Source organism: Echeneis naucrates, chromosome 7 (assembly GCF_900963305.1).
Source record: "Echeneis naucrates chromosome 7, fEcheNa1.1, whole genome shotgun sequence".
Taxonomy (NCBI): domain Eukaryota; kingdom Metazoa; phylum Chordata; class Actinopteri; order Carangiformes; family Echeneidae; genus Echeneis; species Echeneis naucrates.
This window is the reverse complement of record NC_042517.1, coordinates 10,847,264-10,866,902: the sequence shown is the minus strand read 5'-3', so window position 1 is coordinate 10,866,902 and position 19,639 is coordinate 10,847,264. Positions and strand designations below refer to the sequence as shown.

Sequence of the window (19,639 nt, the reverse complement as noted above, 5' to 3'; positions counted from 1 at the left end):
TGCAGCGGAAAGCCGGCGTAATTGCTTCTCATACTAATCAACACAACTTGTGTAATTATGCCTTGAAAGTGACATTGGAGGCTGAGAGCGATGTGAGCAGTCTTGACAGCGGAGACATCTCAGATTCATCGGGAGATTTCCAGCCTCGCTGCAAGGAGACAAGCCACTCTCAGACCAAGTTACTCACTCGAGCAGTTTACAACCATAAACACAAAGAAAAGACAATAAATCACGCTGAAGTAATTACAAAGCAGAATACAGAGTGTAAAGGAAGCTCGGCTCAATAGGGCCACTTTCCCAAGTATATCGAGGCAAAATGACTACGCTGTAATTAAACTAGTGTCGTATTTCTATCATTTCTTAAGTAAACACATTATGACAGTTCACTAAATTGTGGGAGAATAGGAAATTACTGTTCTCTTACCACGCTGTTTACATTAATATACTAACGAAAACCCTACAAATAAAGTCCTAAGTATTCATTAAAGTTTATTGAATTCAGCTTAATCACAGACTTTACATATGTCTCCAAAATGAACTTTGCATAAAACTAGCTTCAGCATTCCTCCGAGCATTGGAAGACTATCCAAACCAAATTCCCAGGCTGCATCTGTCACTAGTCACACAGCAGCTCAAGCAAGAAGGTCAGAGCGAGGTCAAAATAATTCAACAAATCAAGAGCCACAGGTCACATCATGAAACTCTATCTACATAAAATATGTGCATTATTGACATACGGTGACAACAGCTTCTTCTTCATTTACCACAAACTTCCCAGCAAAGGATTTTCAATGCCTTCATCGAAAAACCAAGACATAAATGCTATTGTCTGGATTGGCAATGCAGATCTGGTCCAGCTCAGCACATGAAGCAGAAACCACAAAATAATAAAAATTTATAAAATGGGTTGGACTCATCTGTGCTCATCATTTTCAAAGCAGTGGGTGGAACCATCAGAAAAAAAGTCAGCAACATCAAAAAGACGTCAACTGATAATTCTGGCAAACTATAAGGGGAATAAGCACAATGATTTCATCTGTGAACAGAAACAAAGATGAGAGATTTATGGCTCATAAAAAGTTCAAACGACAGAAAAACCAAAAATCCTTGTTTGTGTCATTCCTCACTCATGACCTCCAAACTTTAGCACATGTTGAAGACAAAGTAAAGAAATCTTCTCTTGTGGCCAAATGTGAGAAAAACAAGTACAGTAAGTGACATAGAAAACAGAAGCTTTTACAGGAAAAGCATGTGTGATTCACCCGCTGCATTCAACTCTAATGAGTCAAAAAGTGTGACCTGCACTTAAACAAGAAGTCACAGCCAGAAGCTGTAAACTCATTTTCGCCATCCAAGCCAGCAACGTCTGCAGGACCTGGAAGATGTGCTCCGAGCATGCACAATAAATCTGACGTGAAATCATAATCATAAAAGCAATTAGCTGACCCTGCGCCACTCGTCCTTGGATATGACAGTGTGAATTCATACAGAGTCCTCTAAGGAGGCTGGCTGCTGGGTTGTGCGAGGAGGGGAAAAAGTGCAACACAGCAACAATAAAATGGAGGGCTCTTCCTGTATCATTAACCACCGAAACAAACAGTGCATGATACACAATGAATGTCGTGCTGAGAAACAGAATTGAGCTTTTGCGCTTTTCAAAGAGAAAACTTCCACCATGACCACTGAAACAAGTGTGGTGAGCAAATGGAAATCTTTGGGCACACAAAAGAAAGTACAGGTGATTGCATATCATCCCCATATATTACTGCACTCTGCATTGGTTCCCACTGTGAGATACAGTTTTCAGATAAAGTTCAAAATGTAGTTATTTTAAATTAACCACATCAGTATGAAGACGGATAACGTCCACATACGCCATTGTTCTGTGCCTCTGCAGAGCATGTAACATGTTTGTCTGTCAACATGACAGGATGCAGAATCTATTGACTGTGAGCTGGCAGGTAATCAAATTTATTGGACTTTTCTCTTTCAAGGAGTGTGATAGAATCTGAAAAATCTTCCCTCATGCACCCTTGCATTCATGCACAGACACACAGACAGGCACAGTTACTCACCATCTTTCCCACCAAGTAATTACAGCGAGGCCAAACTAGTGGCTGCCACCTAGTGACCGTCTTCTCCAATAATCATGAAATATCTCCATGGCACGCGCCCCCACTCGGACCATAACTCTCCTTTACTGCAGACAGCTCCAATAAAGGATTACAATTACAATTAAAGTAATGAGCAAAGAGGAAAAAAGGAAAATCTCAGAGAAGGTTCCCTTGACTAACTAAATGGTAGCCTAGTTTCTTGACAGAATGGAGTTACCATAGCAGACTCATTACTGGCTCCCATTTCTTACTCTGCCCCAATAATTAATTTGGAGCATGTTGAAACCATGGAGTCCTCAAAAATTAAAGTAATGGTTTTAAAAGTGTTGAATGTGAAATGAATTGAAATATGAATTATCAAATAAGACATTAGCTTCTTGTTATTTTTGCTTTATGATGCTGTAAACCTAAAAAGATTAAAATAATTTGAAATGTATTATTTTGCGGGAAATTGTCTCTTTTGTAATCTACTGAAGAAATGCACGCATACACAGCCACACATGACAAGACATTTTTCCATAAACACATGGGGAAAGTTTTTATGGACAAAAATAAGTTAGTCAAAACCCGAGCGTAACCTCTGACTTCCTGCTATCACCGCTTTGTTACATTTGTGTTACACATTTGTGTAAAAAAAAAAAAAAAAAAAACTCTTTTCAGAGCTAACATATGAGCAACATCTGTCTGCTTGACTGACTTACAGACTTCAGCAGAAGAGCCACCAAGAAGGGAGAGGTGAAATGAGGAGAAAAAGAGCCAGAGAAAGACAAAAGGGGACAGTAGCAGCAGCAGTAGTGCCTTCATGTCACCAGCTGGACCAATTAATGTTGGCACGTCCTCTGCCTGCCAGCCAGGTCCCCCACAACTCCTTCACTTAACATACTGTTCCTTTTCCCCCTCTCTCCCCTGTCGTGTGATGGCTATTGCAGAGGGGCTACGGAAATTCAGAGACTGCAGAGCCAAAACAGATCACTTCAAAGCGGCTTATTTAACGCTTGCTAAATTTTTCATCACAGTCGCTTAATATCCTGGGGAAGGGGAGCTTTTGAAGTTGCTGTGAGACCGGGGATGTTCTTCTTACAATTCTTTTCCCCCTCCCATTACTACCCTCCCTCTGCTGTATTAAAACCCCTAAACCTAAACACATACACATAGTATGTTTACTCTACGTATGCCTGCAAACAGAGGTGGGAAATGATAAAGATGTACTACCTGCCCACACAGCCTACATGCTTACATTCACACACTAAAAACACCTACTTTTCATCCCAGCTTGTGATTTTTCAGTGAACAGAAACTAATAGACAGGTCTGACATTACCAGGGGTGTCCAAACGACAAAAAAATCCTATTATGCAAGAGGACAATACTAAATGTAAGCCAGTGGCACACTAACATTAGCCTTCATACACACACTTCACAACTAAAGGTTTCTTACTGAGTGGCAGAGATTAGCTTTTTTATGTACTCGACCCTAATAAAAAAATAAATAAATAAATAAATAAATATCATCAGGGACAAACTGGACACACATTGATAAGTTTGTCTGATTCTTGTGTGGCTCAATAAGCACACAAATTTAAATTAGATATTACATATAGTTTGCCTCGGTAAATTGTGAAAGCCATATTTTATTACTATTTGACATTTTACAGCCAAATTAATTAACAGATTAATAAAGGACATAATCAGCAGATTAACTGATAATGAAAATAAATTGGGAATTGCTGCATTAATCTCTCAGATCAGCAATGACAAGGAAACTTGGTTGTGACTATTGTAGTATCACTTTTTTTACTATGGTCTCTGAGGAAAAATTGTGTATAGTGAATATGATGGCTATGCATTTGTAACAGTGAAATAAGTTTAGAAATGAGACTACTTTGACTACTTTCTTATGCAGTTAAAAGAACACATTTATGCATATTATTATTGTTGCTGTGTTACTTTACCACTATATGGACATAGTGAATGGGGAAGACTAGAGGTAACCCTACAGCGAGACAGCACAAAGACTTGAGAGACACCGGTAAGAGACTGGCAGGGGTAATGGCAATGGCAGTGATCAGTGGGAGGGGGAGGGGTGTTATACACAAGGAAGAAGCAAGGCAGGGTGACGGCGAGCAAAGAGCAGCGCCAGAGGCAACAGCAGCGGCTGGCAGTGACTGGTATACCAGTCAGCCATGTAGCACTCACTCATACATTTGCTCCCATACATTTCTTCTTACAGTCACTTCCTAAAGTCACTGCAGGTCTAGACCTGGACCTTGGGCTTGGTCAGTGGCAGAGGCTGGAGCTCAGGCCCCTGAGCTGAGCCCTCTTGCCACAGAGGAGAGCCCACGCCATGCAGTGTGCCAAGGCCTGCTGATGTGGGCGAGGTGAGTCAGAACCTGTTAACATGACTGGTGTCCCCAGCCTGATACGCACATGTGCACATAAATGTTACACAAACGTGTGTGCTTTCTCTCTCACTGCCCTCATGGCCCTGCCAGCACTCCCTTTCCTCTCATCCAGATAAAATCCTTTCAGACACAAATTTCAATTATTCACCTCATCCAAATAATGCCATGTGACAAGAATTATCCCTACTGTAATAATCCACTTAACTGGGAAAGAGCAGCTCATCAAAAAGAGAAAGGAGAAAAGGGGTTGGAAGTGAGAGTGGTGCTGGTGTGTGAGTGAGGGGGGGGGGGGCTTGTCAACCAGTCTTGAATCAGGACCCTCATAACAAGAATTTCTTCCCTTTTTGAGGAGGCAGTCTTGAAGCGCACTGGGATGATGAAATTGAAGTAAATTGAAAGAAAGCCTGGGAGAATGCTCCCACAATCAATAACCCCAGGATTAAATTAGCCTTGGCATGAAGGGATGATGGGGGGAGGATGAAGAGTGAATGGTGGTGAATGACATTGAGACACGTAGACTGAACACAGCACTCCTCTAACCTGGATATTGTGTCCATACAAGAGCAGTGAATGTACCTGTGATGTATTCCATCCCACTTAGCAATAAGAAACCCCCGGTTATGAATCTTGTCATCACTTGGGCCAAGCATATCACAAACACTTTTCTTTACAGATTATTATAAAGGACCATATCTTCTTATTATTCTTATTCTTATTAAATGTCACTATCACTGCAAGTATGAATAACAATAATTTGCTTTCCTGATTTTTTGGGGCAATTTTTCTTCAACAGTCCTCTCTGGAGACAAAAAAATATTAGGAATGCAATTCAAAAACTTTCCCTTTATTGTACTCTGGATGAAAAACAATGGACTAAACTTAGGATAACAAAGGTACACGGTGAAGATTTTATTCAAAACATGATTAAAGCAACTGCAGAACAATTGTCACCACTAAAAGATAACTTTCTACGTGCTTTTTACTCTCCACAGACAAGGAACATGAAATACTCTCTCATTATGGGCTTGGGACATCAGCGTGGTGCTAAATGACTGGCTGCTAATTGGATGGCTGTAACACTTGATCTCACTGGGGAATGTGTAATATCATCTGATTAGTTAAGGAAAAGTGATTTGTTGATGAAAAGATGAAAACAAATCCCTTTAAGTCACAAGATCATATAAAAAAAACCTGAACAATACTCTTCAATTGTGTGAATTCAAAGGACAAAGAAACAGCCACTGATTTTACTGGTAAGCAAAAAAAAAATCAAAGAGGGACTGAACAATGAAATAAAGGTTTTCTATATAATTTTGGGATTAAACAAAAATTGGCCTAGTTGACCTAGATTATCATTTTACTTCATAAACATTTATAACATAGTGGAACTTATATTGAAATAATTCCTTTCCACAAAACCTTTAGTGCAGGAATTTGTATTAAATACTAAATCCTTACCAGTGTTTCTCTGGGGGGAGCCGCAACACTTTGTCCAGGTGGAAGGCCAGGCTGTCAAGATAAACAAACACTTGTATTAGAGTGCCATCTACTGAGACACAGAGGGTACTGCTGCTCATGAATACAGCAGTGTTCAAGATGGGAGTGACATTAATAGCGAGAATATCTATCTATCTAAATGCTGATGATGACTAAGTACAAGATAAAGACACAAACATCTTCAACATCATATGCTCGAAAGCTTCAAACAACTTGACAGTCAGTTAAGAGAAGACAGTAACTACTGACACTTGACTTATATTACAAAATGTCTCGATAATTAGCTGCATGCATTCAAAATCTAATTATGCAAATGAAAGGAATAGAGTCCAAAGCTAATTGAGTTGCATCTGTCTAACTTCTTGTACTATTTCTTTTAATGCCGAATATTAGAGAGACTTGAACTGGGTGTGTGTGAATAAAGTCTAGATCATTTGGGGGGGAAATAATTGTTTTTCGTGCAGTGGCTGATTAATTTGTTCAGAACTAAGCGCCGCTTTTGAATGAGTCAGAGTTGAACTTTGCCCAGCTTATTGCATATATGCATGCTGAAATGATAGGACTGTGGGCAGAAAAGTACGAGGCTGCATCTGGCAAGCTGTGAGTCAAAACCTACTGTAGTATTTGTTTTCTGGTGCTGATTATAAGTCGTCAGCACCTTAAACCAGCCGAGTGCTCGTGTGAGTACAAACCAGCACGCGTGTCCGGCTAACAGTGACCCTTTTCACATCATATCATTAAGTGCACATGATGATGACAGAGACAGGGCGACATGGTCAGGTAGAAGGACACACACTCGGTCAGAGTTAACAGCTATCGGACAGCCGCAGAAAGCCACACCAGTTTGGGCAACATGAGGCAAAGGACAACAGCGTCAGCTCGGCCCTTCGTGGTCATTTGTCAACACAAACACGTCAGGGAGGCAACTTTTCAAACGCTACAGGAGCTAGCGAGCATGCTAACTAGCAAACAAGCTAACCCAGGCTAACTGAGTAGTTAGCCAAAGTAAGAAACGAGCCCACTGGCGCCCAGGGGTCACGAAATAGAAACACATCGTAAGAGTTCGGTGACGTATGTGGACACCGAGAGGTAAATGCCGTAGTTGTATAAACGTAGACCTGTGTTGGTGGGTCAGATTTCTCAGTGGATGCCATCTTCCTACTCCTCGCTTCTTTGAGAGGCTGCTCGACTGAGCGGCGCTCGATTGGTGCTCCTGGAGGGCGAAACTCACAAAATGTCACAAGTCATTGCTCATTAGACAAACAAAAAAACAAACAAACAAAAAACTAACACTGTTCACAGCTTGATCACGTCCCACCCCGGGCTGACAAATAACAGGACAGTCAACTGAACTGTTAAACAACTTAAGATGAATGATAATAAAAACTCAACACAACTGCTTTTCAGTTTCAGAATATATTGTGCTCCAGCAGGTGCATTTCAAGACATAAGTGGATTAATCAAGATAAATTAAAAATGGCTTTTTCCCCAGTACTTTTATACAAAGGTATGAAAAATTAATACAAGAAAAAAAAATCTTCAACTTTTTGGTCACGGATTATTTTTTTATCTGTTCCTATCCAATCAATCCTGACCCATCCTGACCTCCAATAGGGACCACTAGAGTAATCCACTTTATATATATATATATAAATAAAACAACAAAACTTCACCACATGTATAAAATGTTATTTTCTTTTGTTATCATTTGTTTTGTATTTTTGTATTACCTTTTGAGTTGTATTTTACAGACCAAGAGTCTGTAATAATTAATAACAGTACAATTCATCTTACATCTTACAGACTTAGAAATACGTAGAAGTTATTCATCTTATAGTTGTGTAAAATTATCATCATGTAAGGATTTAGTTCTTATACCATACTAGCCACAGGGGTCACTGTGCAGAAGACATGTCATTTAGCTCCTATGCTTAAAGTAGCCCGATATTCAGCTGAGAATACTGTTGTACTTGTGCAGGACTTTCATTATAAGTATTTTATATAGTCAGATTGGTCCTTTTAATGGCCTTTGAAAGATTCTTCTTTAACCTCTTACTAGAAATGTGGAGGCTTTTAATGTTCAGGGTGGGGCCAAAGATCCTCAAACACTTACTCACTTTGTCCTTTTCATAGCCTTTCCTGGCAGGCTGAGATATCACTGTAGGATGTAATAAGTTATTTATGAAATATTCGTCTTCATGGGGGCCTCCAATGTCGTTCCATTAAAAGTAGTAAAATTAGCTATTACAGACCATAATAGCTTGAGAGAAAATTATGTCTGGAGCCACAAAAGTGTTATAGCATATTAAATTTATATTTCTTGGCTTTATTATCTGGTGGGTGCAAGTTAGGAAGCGATGGTGTGGAAATACACAGTTATTTTGGCAGTTTGTGCTATTTCGCCTTTTCTCCTCGTGTGTTTGCAGTGCACAGCTATTAAACTACTCATCCCAGAATCCGTAGCGGCAAAGCGGCGGTTCCGCGTTCGAATGTGCCGGAGCTGAAGTGGTGGTCGGGAGCTGGGGTCTGTGTTTATCAGATTAAAGAAAGAAGATAAAGGGGTTTTCTGGAAATAAAACCTAGAATGACGGACAGGAAGCCCTGTAAGGTGTGCAATTTCACACGACAGAAATCATACGGGCTGGCTGTTCCCTCGCTGGATGAGCTGAAGATAAAAGGTGGGTGTCCATAGAAGCTTTAACGCTTAAACACTTGTAAATGACCTTACAACTGTGTGATAAGGATAAGAGTAATCCAAAAATGTCAATATAAACAAACCCACTCTCATGTAGCCATATATTTAGCTTGCTCCATTTAGCAGTGATGTGAGCTAGCATCGCTTGTCCCTCTAAAATGGCTTTTTGCTGTAACGTCAAACTGGGAAACACTTGTTGTGAGGTAGACACGGTGCTTTGCAGCCACTGAGAAGTCCGCCGATGGGGCTTTTGCTTTCCACTCCAGATTCCTTATCTTTGGTTATAACTAATGTGCTGTGCAGCAGCATATCTATCGTGTTCAAACATGAAAAGACCGACAAGACTTGCCCTCATTCCTGCTCATTCCTAGAATACTCGTCAGCAGGCGTTGCCCAGATCATTGCTCTCTTTAAGGAACCTGTATTTAACATTTTATCAGTCTTGTCTTCCAGGACAGTTACTGCAAGTTTATAATATTTACATACAGAGTCCTGCCATTTATTTATTTATTCATGCATGCCCAAGTCACAGTTTAGTGTTGTACTCATGTAATAAGTGATTTCTCTCTTCCTCCTACAGGGTGTGAGTTCCTCGGGTTTAGCGCCAGTGATCAGGTCACAGTGGTCCTGGAGAATGATGGGACGATAGTAGAGGATGAGGCCTACTTTTTATGTTTACCTTTAAACACAAAGTTCATGCTGTTGCACGAAAAAGAATCCTGGTCTCCAGTTCGCAGGCGTAAGCAGGTTTACTTCTACCGCAGATTTGGACGCTACCTAAATTTTAGTAATTGATTGAGCTGCCTTTTGTTCTTTTTTTTTTTTTTTTTTGCACTCTTTTGCTTTTCATTGTAGTTGATGGTGGCACAGCCTGGATGGCAAGGGAATCTGTGATGCTGGAGACTGATGTTGTGGATACTACCAGTGCTGTGGCACCCTGGTGGGACCTGGCTCAGCAGCTAAAATTGGACATGGCAAGCGTCATCCTCATGTCTGAGGCAGATCTACAGGTGCCAACATTATTCGTTTATTTTATTAACAGTATCTGCTGCCATCCCCAACACACCATTGGTAGAACTAACTCATTTTATATAAGTAATCCATGAAGAAGTGCAACCGCTTGAAATATACTTTCCTCTGTAGCCATCAGCAATTTTGGAAATGTAAGTTTTAAAGGAAAAGAATAAGGATAAGGCTGATGGTATTTCCGATTTAGGACCACCAGCTTCCCATTTAACACATTTACAAAAAATAGAAAGACTGTGACTGCCATATTTTATCTCCTTTTGTTCCATTATTTTAGTATGACTTTAAAGCAGCTTGCAGACATTGTCTTGACAATCTTACTCTTAGATATCAATTGTGTCACCTCTTTCTGCAGACCTTAGTCGATGCCCCATGTCCTCAACTAGCTGCTGCTCTGGGCTTCAAAGAGCAAAAGGCTGAGAGCCTCCAGGAAACACTACAGAGGGTTTTGGACCGAAGAGAAGAAGAGAGGCAGTCCAAGGAGCTGCTCCAGCTCTACCTTAAAGCTGTGGACAGAGAGGAAGGACAGCCCATAGAGCCAAGTCAGCCCAGCCAGGAAGGTGCATGCGAAAGTGTGAACTTAAATTAGTTTAATGTAAAAAAAAAAAAAAAAATTATACAGTATCTTTGTTAGAAAAACAATAGGCCTGTGAGTTTTAAATGTAAAAGGTATCTAAAGAAAAATTCTGATGAATAGCTCTGATCAACTGCCATGAGTACAGCATCCAACAAATGAATCAAATGTGATAGAATGAATTTGCATTTGCAAAGAATGTAGTTATAACAACAAATTTAATGAAGCAGGAAGAGTTATGCTTGAAACAATACATTTAGAAACATGCAGTTGGTGAAATTAACTCTAGATATTACTTTTACCATGTTTGTCTTAAAAATCTCTTTGCCAATTCTTACAGATAAATAAGTAATAAGTCCATTCCTTGTACAAATCCACTTACTACATGGCTCTCAATGAAAGAGGTCTGCTTATATATTTAGTCACTAGGTGGAACTGTTGTCCTATCTAAATAATCCCCTCACTTCCTTTACACAACCAATAGTCCTTGCCGCTGAACCTGTTTCAATGTTTAAGGGGCTGGAGATGTGGATATGGTCGATTCCGTGGAAGTAGACTCCACATCTGGGTTCATGTCAAGAACACTGATGGTCTTGAAAGGCAAAACAAGCCCAGAGACCAGGCTCTCCACTGAGGATCTGCAGGTACTCCACACATGCAGTCAGACTCAGAATCTCTACCTTCATACATGTTCTCTGTACAATTACTAATCCAGTCTTTCTTAAAAAAAAAAAAAAAAAAAAAAAAAAAGATGATAGACAGAACTGAGAAATCAAATACTTCATCATATTACTATAACATTCCTTCTGACACAAGAATAATGCTTGACATATTAAGTCAAATAAGATGCCATAAACATTGTTATGGAATTACCTAAAACTACAAGTCCGGACTCTTCCATGTGTCTTTAGATGGTTGTGACCAGAGGAGTTGGGGCTATGCAGCAAGTACTGGCCTGGGATAGCACAAGGACAGAAGCACTGTTGCAGGCCTGTGAAACAGAGCTGACCAGACGTCTCCAGCAAGTTCAGGCAATGCAGTCCATAAGGAGCAGCACACAGCGGGAAAGTAGCCAGAATTCCAGAGAAGAGCGAGGAGGAGGAGGAAACACCAGCTGAAAGCCAGAACTAGGCCAATTCTTCACCTGGGCAGAGACTGATAAGAGTTCTCTCTACCTGCTTCTGGGTCAGTAACCCTGTGTTACTGATCATATCCATAATACTGGAATATATGAATTTTAATAATGTTGATGTTTATAGCTTTTTCTTTTTTTGAAAATTTGCAAAACACTTCAATGCTTTTGCCCGAAGGGGAAAAGTGATTTCTATAAACATATCCATGTGAACATTTGAAAAGTCTGACACTTTGAAAAGTATTTTTTTTCCTTATGAGTAAGTTGGACACACTGTCTGCCTCATATGTGAACAACAGCTGTGGGACATCTTGCTTTATTTCAGCAGTGATGTGGCTATAGGTCAAAGCTGGAGCCTTGTGCCTGTAGCACATCATCTAGACTTTTTGCATATTGCCTATTTTTGACATGTGAAAGTCAGTTGTGCACAAAAAGAAATGGAAAAGATTTGTTGGTCATATTAACATCATACCAGCAGCCATAACCATATAGTTGTCCTGCTGTGTCTCTGCATATGAGAATGACACAGATATGAGAAAATACAAATATAATTAAACAATTTGTGTTTTTAGAAATTGCGTGTTAGCAATAGTTCAGTATGCGTGTTTATCTTGAATGAGGGTAGTGAGGTTTGCAATCAAAAGAAATGAAACATTAGATTATTGATGAAATTTTTTTAAGGCACACACCATCTAGAAAGAAAGAAAGAACCACTCTCCGTGGCAACACTGCAGCAAACATGCACACAAGCATCCCTACTAGGATGTGTGTATCCAACACACACACACAGACAGTGTGTTTCCCAGGCGTTAGATGAGATCAACACCACTCCCGTGTCTGTTTGTTCAATATGAAGCTGCAGGCAGCAGGCAGCCACCTTAGCTTCACAGAAAGGTGGAGACCAGGACAACACTTGGGTGGGCGCATCTGAATGAAACGCAGGCAGCCCTCAAGATCACAAATGAAAATGTAGTATTTCTTTAGCTTAACCAGAGTTTCTCATCTATCAGTCAGCAGTTTATGTCTCCTCATGTGCAACCTTTGTTTAAAGGTTTTATATAAACCTTTGCTGTTCAGTCAGTTTTGCAGTATTATTGTTTAAACTCAGTTCCTACTTAATGACTGCCAACTATGCACCGTTGGACTGAATACAATTAAGAAATATACTTGATACTATTTGGAGAAATCCTGGTGATCTCCAGCACACAATTAGCAAATATTTTGGTTGGATTAATTTGCACGTGGCAATTGACTCTAGCAATTTCAAACCTCAGAAAAACGTGAACACTTAAGAATTTTTCTAAATTTGGCGTGTTCATTTCCATTTTAAACCACTTCCTTTGTCTATGTGCAACTTACTGTTAAATGTCATCTTTCCTGAATAGCAAAATCTTTGTAGGAGAGAAATGATATTCAAAACAAACACAGCAAGTAATACCCAATACCATATAAGAATGACATATTAGTGCAGACTGAGACTGTGGACAGAATCTAAAGAGAGAATTGACTTTATATATATATATATGTGCAAATAATGGCATCAACCAATTAAATTTGTAACTGTGTATGTGTAACCGCTAATTCAGCTGACAGGCTAATTTATCATTCCAAAATCAGAGTTAGAGAAGACGTGTCACGTACATGCAAGCCTCACTGAACACATTATGGCTTGCAGTATGGGTAACAATGACAAAGCTCTACATTTTAATTACAGAAAACTAATATTTCTGGATGAATGCTCTTCAAGACTATCAATTATATACCACTGTTATCTATCAGTGTAGTAGCTGTGCAATATGCGTTGGTGTGTACATCTTGTACACAGATGATAGTCCGTGTCATACCTGTCACCTCAGCATCTGTCTTTTGAACAATGAACGCAAAATGATGTTGAATTTGAAATGTGTGTAAGGATCAATATTTTTTGTTGTGAGATAGAAACGTCATTGCCACCTTCTTCCAAATTTGATATAACAGAGAAATTCGTATCTGCAAATTTTTATAGATCATCTCTAGTCTCAGTACTGTATCTTTTTCTTGGAAGGTTTAGCCTTCGCACAACATGCAATTTTATTAAAAAGTAGCCTGCTGTTTTTTTTACTGAAATCCATAAGAAGCTTTTTTGTGAGTTCTCTATTTTATTCACATTTTGTATTCAAAATCGTACGACAATTGTTACAAAAAAAACAGTAATTGTGCATGTCTGCACAGTATGACTTATGGTACCTTTTGTACAAGTGTTAAATGGGAGGGCAGGGGTCCTAAAATAAACTACTCTTGAAAACATTTGAGAGTGCTGTTTCACTATGTTGTTTTGTTGTTTTTTTTTTACCAATTTTATTGAGTGTGTGCTCACAGAGTATCCTGGTGCATAAAAATTGTTTACATCATGTAGTGACATCCAGCATTACTCAAGGGCTTAAAGCAAGAAGCACTTCTTTGTGAAATTAAATGAAACACCCAAAAGTCAAGAGTTAAGGGTGTTTATGATTGGAAACAATAACGGAAATACCTCCTAGTTTTTCTCCCCATACACCAGAGTAAGTCATGCCTTCAATGCAGCGTTGTCAACAAAATAGTGATGATATTAGCTATAAGCCTGTTGGCTGCATGCTGCTGTGAGATATTTTCTAACAGTTGGTTAATGGGTTTCATGGTGTGTGTAATTCCTGTGGAATTGGCTCCAACTAGGCTAAACAGTTAGAGGTGTGTGTGTGTAATATGGGAACACTCGATTGTGTTACTATGTGTCACACTGTCTATGTGGACTGGATTATAAATGAAGAGTGCTTACAGTGGTAACAAGTGTAGGTTTGCTCAGTAAGCACCCAATTGCCCTGAGGGCAGTCTGGGCATTTCACGCTGAGTCTCATCCCACGTGGTCAGATGACTGCCGACCCATGGATGCTCTGAAGTCGCAAATACCAAGGGACCATATGGGTCAGTACGTACCTCGCTTTACTAAGCTGACATGGCCTTCAAACTGCAAAGCATATAGGAGCTTAACATTAATGTTGACGTGAACATACTGATGGTTGTGACGGACAAGTACCGTACACTATAATTCCAAAGAGCACAAAAAGAACACCCTGTAATGACAGGAACTGTAAAAAATAGATCCAGGCAAATGTAATTTATCCTTACATCACGCTTGCTCTTTTACCCCACTTGCGGGACCCAGATGGAGGTAATGTTAGTGAGTGAATGCAAAAGTGCCAAATGAGAGGCAATTTCCCGGGACTGAAGAACCCTGTAACAACTGTTTTGATAGAAGATTAGGTCTGGGATTGCTGAGAACGAGCTGCATAATGTATGAGCGTTAAAAGACTAGTGTTTACCGCTTCTTAGACAAGACTGACTCACGTCCAGACTGCTTTAAACTGAATTAATTTATTATTTCTGCCTGTTCCATCTTCAGCTGGAACAGAGCAGAATAATTGTTTGCATTGCTTAAAACACTTACGGGTATCTTTGTTGCACAGTTGTCAGAGTGATATAACAGTGACTCAATAAGATGTCTCTGCTGCAGTTAAAAACAATATAATACGTTTTGTTACAAAAGTTAGTTATTGCTACACAAAATGTCTGTGTCAGTCTGGCTCTAAGGGATGGATTTAGCCTTAGTACTAGTGTACTTGATCTTCCATCCCTTGTTTTTCCCACTAGAATCAGACGTGAATCTAACATGGACCTGATAGCTTCCTGTGTCAATATGGGCTGGTGCAGTTGATCCACAGAAGGGTCCATACTCTTGCCCAGCTGTTGATATCTAGACAAGGAGGAACAGCAAAGAAGAAATAGGGACGTTGTTTCATGGACGCTGGATGTTGATGTCTGACTGATTGATGTCCAGCCAAAATTAGATATGCAGGAGGCCGCATGGCTGAACGGTATATCACCCACTGCGGACAAGTCAGTGATAGACTGCCTCCACAAGCATGAGGAGGAATACATTGCTTATTCATTATGTCATGTGTGTTTGTGTATGTGCCTGGGTTTGAACTCGCATGACTTGCCTTCAACATGTCGTATGGACAGGGGGCATGTGGGTGTCCCTCAACATCAAAGTCCAGGAAGTTCAGGATGATTCTGTCGCCCTCTGGCAGGGATATAGTGTGATTACAATGACTCATAGGTGGGTAGGGATTTGGGTAGCCTGGGCTGGTCAGGACCCCTGATGGCGAGGTCATCATCTGGCTTTGGCATGGCGCTGTGAGGAGGAATCACACTTGTTAGGATGATGATGTAAAAGTGTTCACTTGAACCCATTTTAGAAATGTCTTCCTGTCAACACTGTGTAAATCTTTGCATCCCATAAATGTTCATTTGAAAACAGATCTTTTCATCAAACAAAGTAGTTGTGATCTATCTACAACTACTTTGTGAGCTGCAGAGTTGTGGTGACGTTGCTTATATGAAATGATTTTTTCTTTCATTTCAATTTTGATATTTTCTGGCATCATATAAATGGTGGGATTCATTTAGGTCGGCATTATTGCCCTGGTGAGTGTGCAGATGTTGTTGTATACAAACAAATTGCAAAAGCTTAGTTGCTGTAATTCATGTAATTAGTACAATTTGTAGACGGATAATCTTTTTTTTTTTTTTTGCCCATTCATTGCGTGATTTTTTGTCACCCTTTTTCCTCTGGCAAAGAATAATAATTTAAGGCACATCAACTCGTAATTGTGATAAATTACCCTGTGTCAGTACACTATTAGTGCTGCACACAGGTATCAATTTTTAATGTCATTTTGAAGTTGCTTTTCCCTCAGGAATCAACAGTAATTAACCCTGTTTTACACCAGCTGGCAAAGATCAACTACTTTATGCATCAGTGTGCCTTTTCAGTCTGAAATCAGTCAGTGCAGGCCAAGCTGTTACAGAATAAAATCCAATTCAGGACACTATGAAGTACGTGCTAGGTGTGAAATGTTGGAAAATAGTTTTTTTGATAATTAGCTCTACCCTACTGTGGAATATTGAGATCATTTTGAAATACAAATGGCTTTTTCTGACAATAAATGAGTTTATCACTGATTTACTTTGGTATTTTATATGTTGTTGATAGCCACACCACATTGACTAACTGTGCAAACTAAAACATTATACCACACACATACCATGCTTAAATTATCAACAAATGTTTTGGAATTAAAGTACGATGAAGCCTAATCTCTCAAGCAAAAGACAGTGAAGATAGACAGACATTGCTTTGCTTTGTTGCCATCTGTGTTGTGTAGAAGGTTGGAGTTACACTGTAGTTACAGGGTTGAATATACAGAATAACACTGTGCTGAACTTTTAATACCAGACCTCACCATACTACATAGGTTTTGACCTTCTGGTGAAGGGCGCGTCTATACAGCGCCAGCCTGCATGTCTCTTACCTGTACAGGACCTTTTGTTGTCATGTAGGAGATGTCCCTGTCTGCACGTGCAGTAATATCCTCCAATGTAATTGTGGCAAAAATGATCACACATTCTCTCCCCGTCCACCTTCAACAGACATTCGTTGATATCTGTGAGAGACAGAGAAGTTAAAGAGTGAAAGACGACATCACGTCTATTTTTCCATGCTTGAAAATGCTCGCATTGGTGGTTTGCACCATTCTGGGGTGTGTATGCAGCCAGGACGTTTATAAGTGACTCTGGTTCCTCAACGTTTGCTCACATAAAGTGGAAAATAAGTGGCAACCAGGTGCAGAAACAACATGAAGGTATCGCAGAGTCTCAGAGGTGTGATTGTTAAATCCAATTAAAACAAGTTTTAAATTGGAAAAGTATTAATTGCATGAAAACAGAAACTGTCTCTTCTGGGGCCACCTCCAGCAGACCATTAAGAGTAACTGGAAGATTAGCTCTGAAATGAAAATGATTTGGGAAATTGAAAAAGCTTTTGTTCGATGCAATGTTGATGTGAAATAAAGATATATAAACGTATTTGCCATTAAAAAAAAAAAAAACCTTACGTAATAAACTTGTGGTGATTTAAACTATTAGCTCTCCAGAAACTCTATCACACTCACAGTCTAAGCACAACAGCCATAAACATACCTTCCATCTAGAAACAAACATCACTATTCTGTATCACCTTCTGAGGTGTAGAAGGCTTGGAAGCCTGTGAACCGGCCCTCGTTAGAGTAGTCGCTCCGAAAAACCACTGACATGAGGTTCCCAGCTGATAGGATGATGGTGTTCCCTGGGCTGCTTTCGTAGTTCTTCTCTTCCTCGCCACAGAACCTTAATGTTTCGTTTCCCTCAGCCAAAACCTGGTTTGACAAAGTAAGAAGCCTTTCAGCACAGAATGCAATTTAATGGGAGTTAAGAGTTTCTCCAGCATTTACCTGGATGTAGTCATATTCACACTGGCTGGAGGGTTCCAAGCTGAAGTGGGTGAAGTAAAGCTTAACTCTGTGGCCGTCTGGGACAGTGATGTTCCACACTGTGAACTGGTTGTCGGGGTACGGCTGCGGGAAGTTAGGGGAGGTGAAGCTGCCATATAACCCCGTCATTTCCACACTCAGTGAGACGTGGATGAGGGAAAGCAGGATGAACACACAGTACCCACTGGGAAAAATTAGGTGTGTGGGCAGTAGTTAAAAAGATTATTTTGTGCAAGTGAACGCTAAGTGACACTCACCTGGTCATGCTGGCTTGACAGTCTCCGGATATATTGTGTTGAAAAGGTTCGCTCTGAGGGTAAATGAACCCTGCTGTCCTGGCCGGCTGACATTTAAGCAAACAAAGTGAGACGGACACATGATCAGTTTGTCATCAATTGTCCCCCACCTCCTTTGCACACCCACAAAGATCTAGTAAACTAATGAATGCCAGAATCGTTTATATTCATTCTTACTTTAATCTCACTCTTATTGGTTTATTGTCCCAAAACAAGTTTTATCTTAAAATTCATTGCATTCTACAAAAGACATCAAGGAAGATTATCAACACTGCAGTTGGTGGTCCACATGATCAAAATGTTTTTTGGACCTAATCTAAAAAAGTGAGGCCTAAAATGAAGATATATTCATAAAACATGAAGATCACCTGTCATCTTGTATCACACGTCAGTGCCCTGTGAAATGTACCTAGGCGGTAATGTTGATCAGACCAGACTGTAATTTTTTCAGGTCCTGCTCTACAGATTGCTGATCTGTAAGGCTGTAAAATAAAAGCCCCCCCAAAAATAAATCCACAGGACCAAACAGTATTTACCAGCTGAGACATTTTGTTTGTACCTAATTACTGTATCGGGGATGAAAGCAGCCAGTGGTATATCAGCGACATTTCCTGGTGAATGAAACCAGATTGCTTCTTTTGATTGATTGTTTTTTTATTTATATATATTATATAGCTATGTCTTCTCTGTGCCAAATGCTTTCAGGTCAGACTTTATTGGAAAGCCTTTCAAATGAGCCAAAGGAGAGTTCATGCTGTCTGTTTTGATTGAATAGGGATATTGGTGCTATTCAGAACTGGTGGGGCACTAATGGCTACGACTGAAGTGAATAACAATAATTATCCACACAAACATCAACGTTAATTCCCCTTTGCAAATGACCTCTCTGATGGTCCTCTTTAAAAATGGCACTATAACCTTTTCCTTTTTGCCGTATTGTCATGCTCAGCCACAATGGAGTCTGTGCTGACAGCAGCTGTTCTCTTGGATGTCGCCCAGCTGCTAGTCTGATACTTCAGCATGGTGCAAACAACAGAAATGATACTCTCGCTTACACTGCACAAAGAAAACAAACAAGCAAAAAAAAAACAAATTGATAATGTTTTTTGTTATTAATACTCCAACTGTCGCTCATTTCCTTTGCCCCTGAGTGTAAATTAATTTTAAGCTTCTGGGATTTTATTTCCAAAAAACTTAGTGGGAGCATGAAGCTGTAAATGGAGAAAGATCTTAGCCTTTTCCCATTTAGGTTTAACCACCAATAAGCTGCATCAACACTCAGAACTTTTTTGGGTTTTTTTTTTGTTTGTTTGTTTTTAGTTTTGTTTTGGGGTTTTGGTCCTGAGATGTATTTTACACCCCTTGCTCAAATATCCTGCACCTGTTGAATATGTGTAAGAAACACAACAGCATTCAGCAACTTTTATATTTTGGTTTTAAGGTGAAGGATAATATTTTTGTGTATTTATTAATTTTAGCATGGTCAAACTACAAAACTCTTCCAATTCACTGTCCCCG

General features: G+C 39.7%; 3 protein-coding genes across 5 annotated transcripts in view; 1 reads left to right on the top strand and 2 right to left on the bottom strand.

Annotated features, from left to right (window-relative positions):
- The window catches only part of pex14 (peroxisomal biogenesis factor 14), a 43,186-nt gene extending 35,973 nt beyond the window's left edge, over positions 1–7,213 (bottom strand). For all 3 annotated transcript variants that reach the window (XM_029506513.1, XM_029506514.1, XM_029506515.1), the window contains exons 1-2: positions 7,131–7,213; positions 5,974–6,024 (exon numbers count right to left, since the gene is read on the bottom strand). In XM_029506513.1, coding sequence (XP_029362373.1) covers positions 5,974–6,024; positions 7,131–7,166 — 87 coding nt within the window. In that variant the 5' untranslated portion in view covers positions 7,167–7,213. The remainder of the gene's footprint in view (positions 1–5,973; positions 6,025–7,130) is intronic.
- A 1,283-nt stretch (positions 7,214–8,496) lies between these two features.
- On the top strand, positions 8,497–13,725 carry dffa (DNA fragmentation factor, alpha polypeptide). The gene is made up of 6 exons (XM_029507388.1): positions 8,497–8,690; positions 9,288–9,446; positions 9,563–9,717; positions 10,089–10,293; positions 10,824–10,951; positions 11,219–13,725. Exons 1-6 carry the CDS (start codon positions 8,597–8,599, stop codon positions 11,423–11,425), a joined length of 948 nt encoding a protein of 315 aa, XP_029363248.1. The 5' UTR covers positions 8,497–8,596; the 3' UTR covers positions 11,426–13,725.
- Positions 13,726–14,908: 1,183 nt separating this feature from the next.
- On the bottom strand, positions 14,909–18,090 carry masp2 (MBL associated serine protease 2). Its single transcript, XM_029505418.1, has 6 exons — positions 18,083–18,090; positions 17,787–18,009; positions 17,534–17,711; positions 16,830–16,961; positions 15,456–15,649; positions 14,909–15,208 (listed from the first exon to the last, which is right to left on the bottom strand). The coding sequence occupies exons 1-6, from the start codon at positions 18,088–18,090 to the stop codon at positions 15,041–15,043; spliced, it is 903 nt and encodes a 300-aa protein (XP_029361278.1). The 3' UTR covers positions 14,909–15,040.
- Positions 18,091–19,639: the final 1,549 nt, after the last annotated feature.

Excerpts from the sequence above, each read along its gene's own strand:
- dffa (XM_029507388.1), top strand. The coding sequence starts at position 8,597 with ATGACGGACAGGAAGCCCTGTAAGGTGTGCAATTTCACACGACAGAAA. Across the intron at positions 9,447-9,562 it reads CTGGTCTCCAGTTCGCAGGC|TTGATGGTGGCACAGCCTGG; the intron begins GTAAGCAGGTTT and ends TTTTCATTGTAG. Across the intron at positions 10,294-10,823 it reads AAGTCAGCCCAGCCAGGAAG|GGGCTGGAGATGTGGATATG; the intron begins GTGCATGCGAAA and ends TCAATGTTTAAG.
- masp2 (XM_029505418.1), bottom strand. Across the intron at positions 15,650-16,829 it reads CAACAAAAGGTCCTGTACAG|CGCCATGCCAAAGCCAGATG; the intron begins GTAAGAGACATG and ends TCCTCCTCACAG. Across the intron at positions 15,209-15,455 it reads GTCCATACGACATGTTGAAG|ATATCAACAGCTGGGCAAGA; the intron begins GCAAGTCATGCG and ends CTCCTTGTCTAG.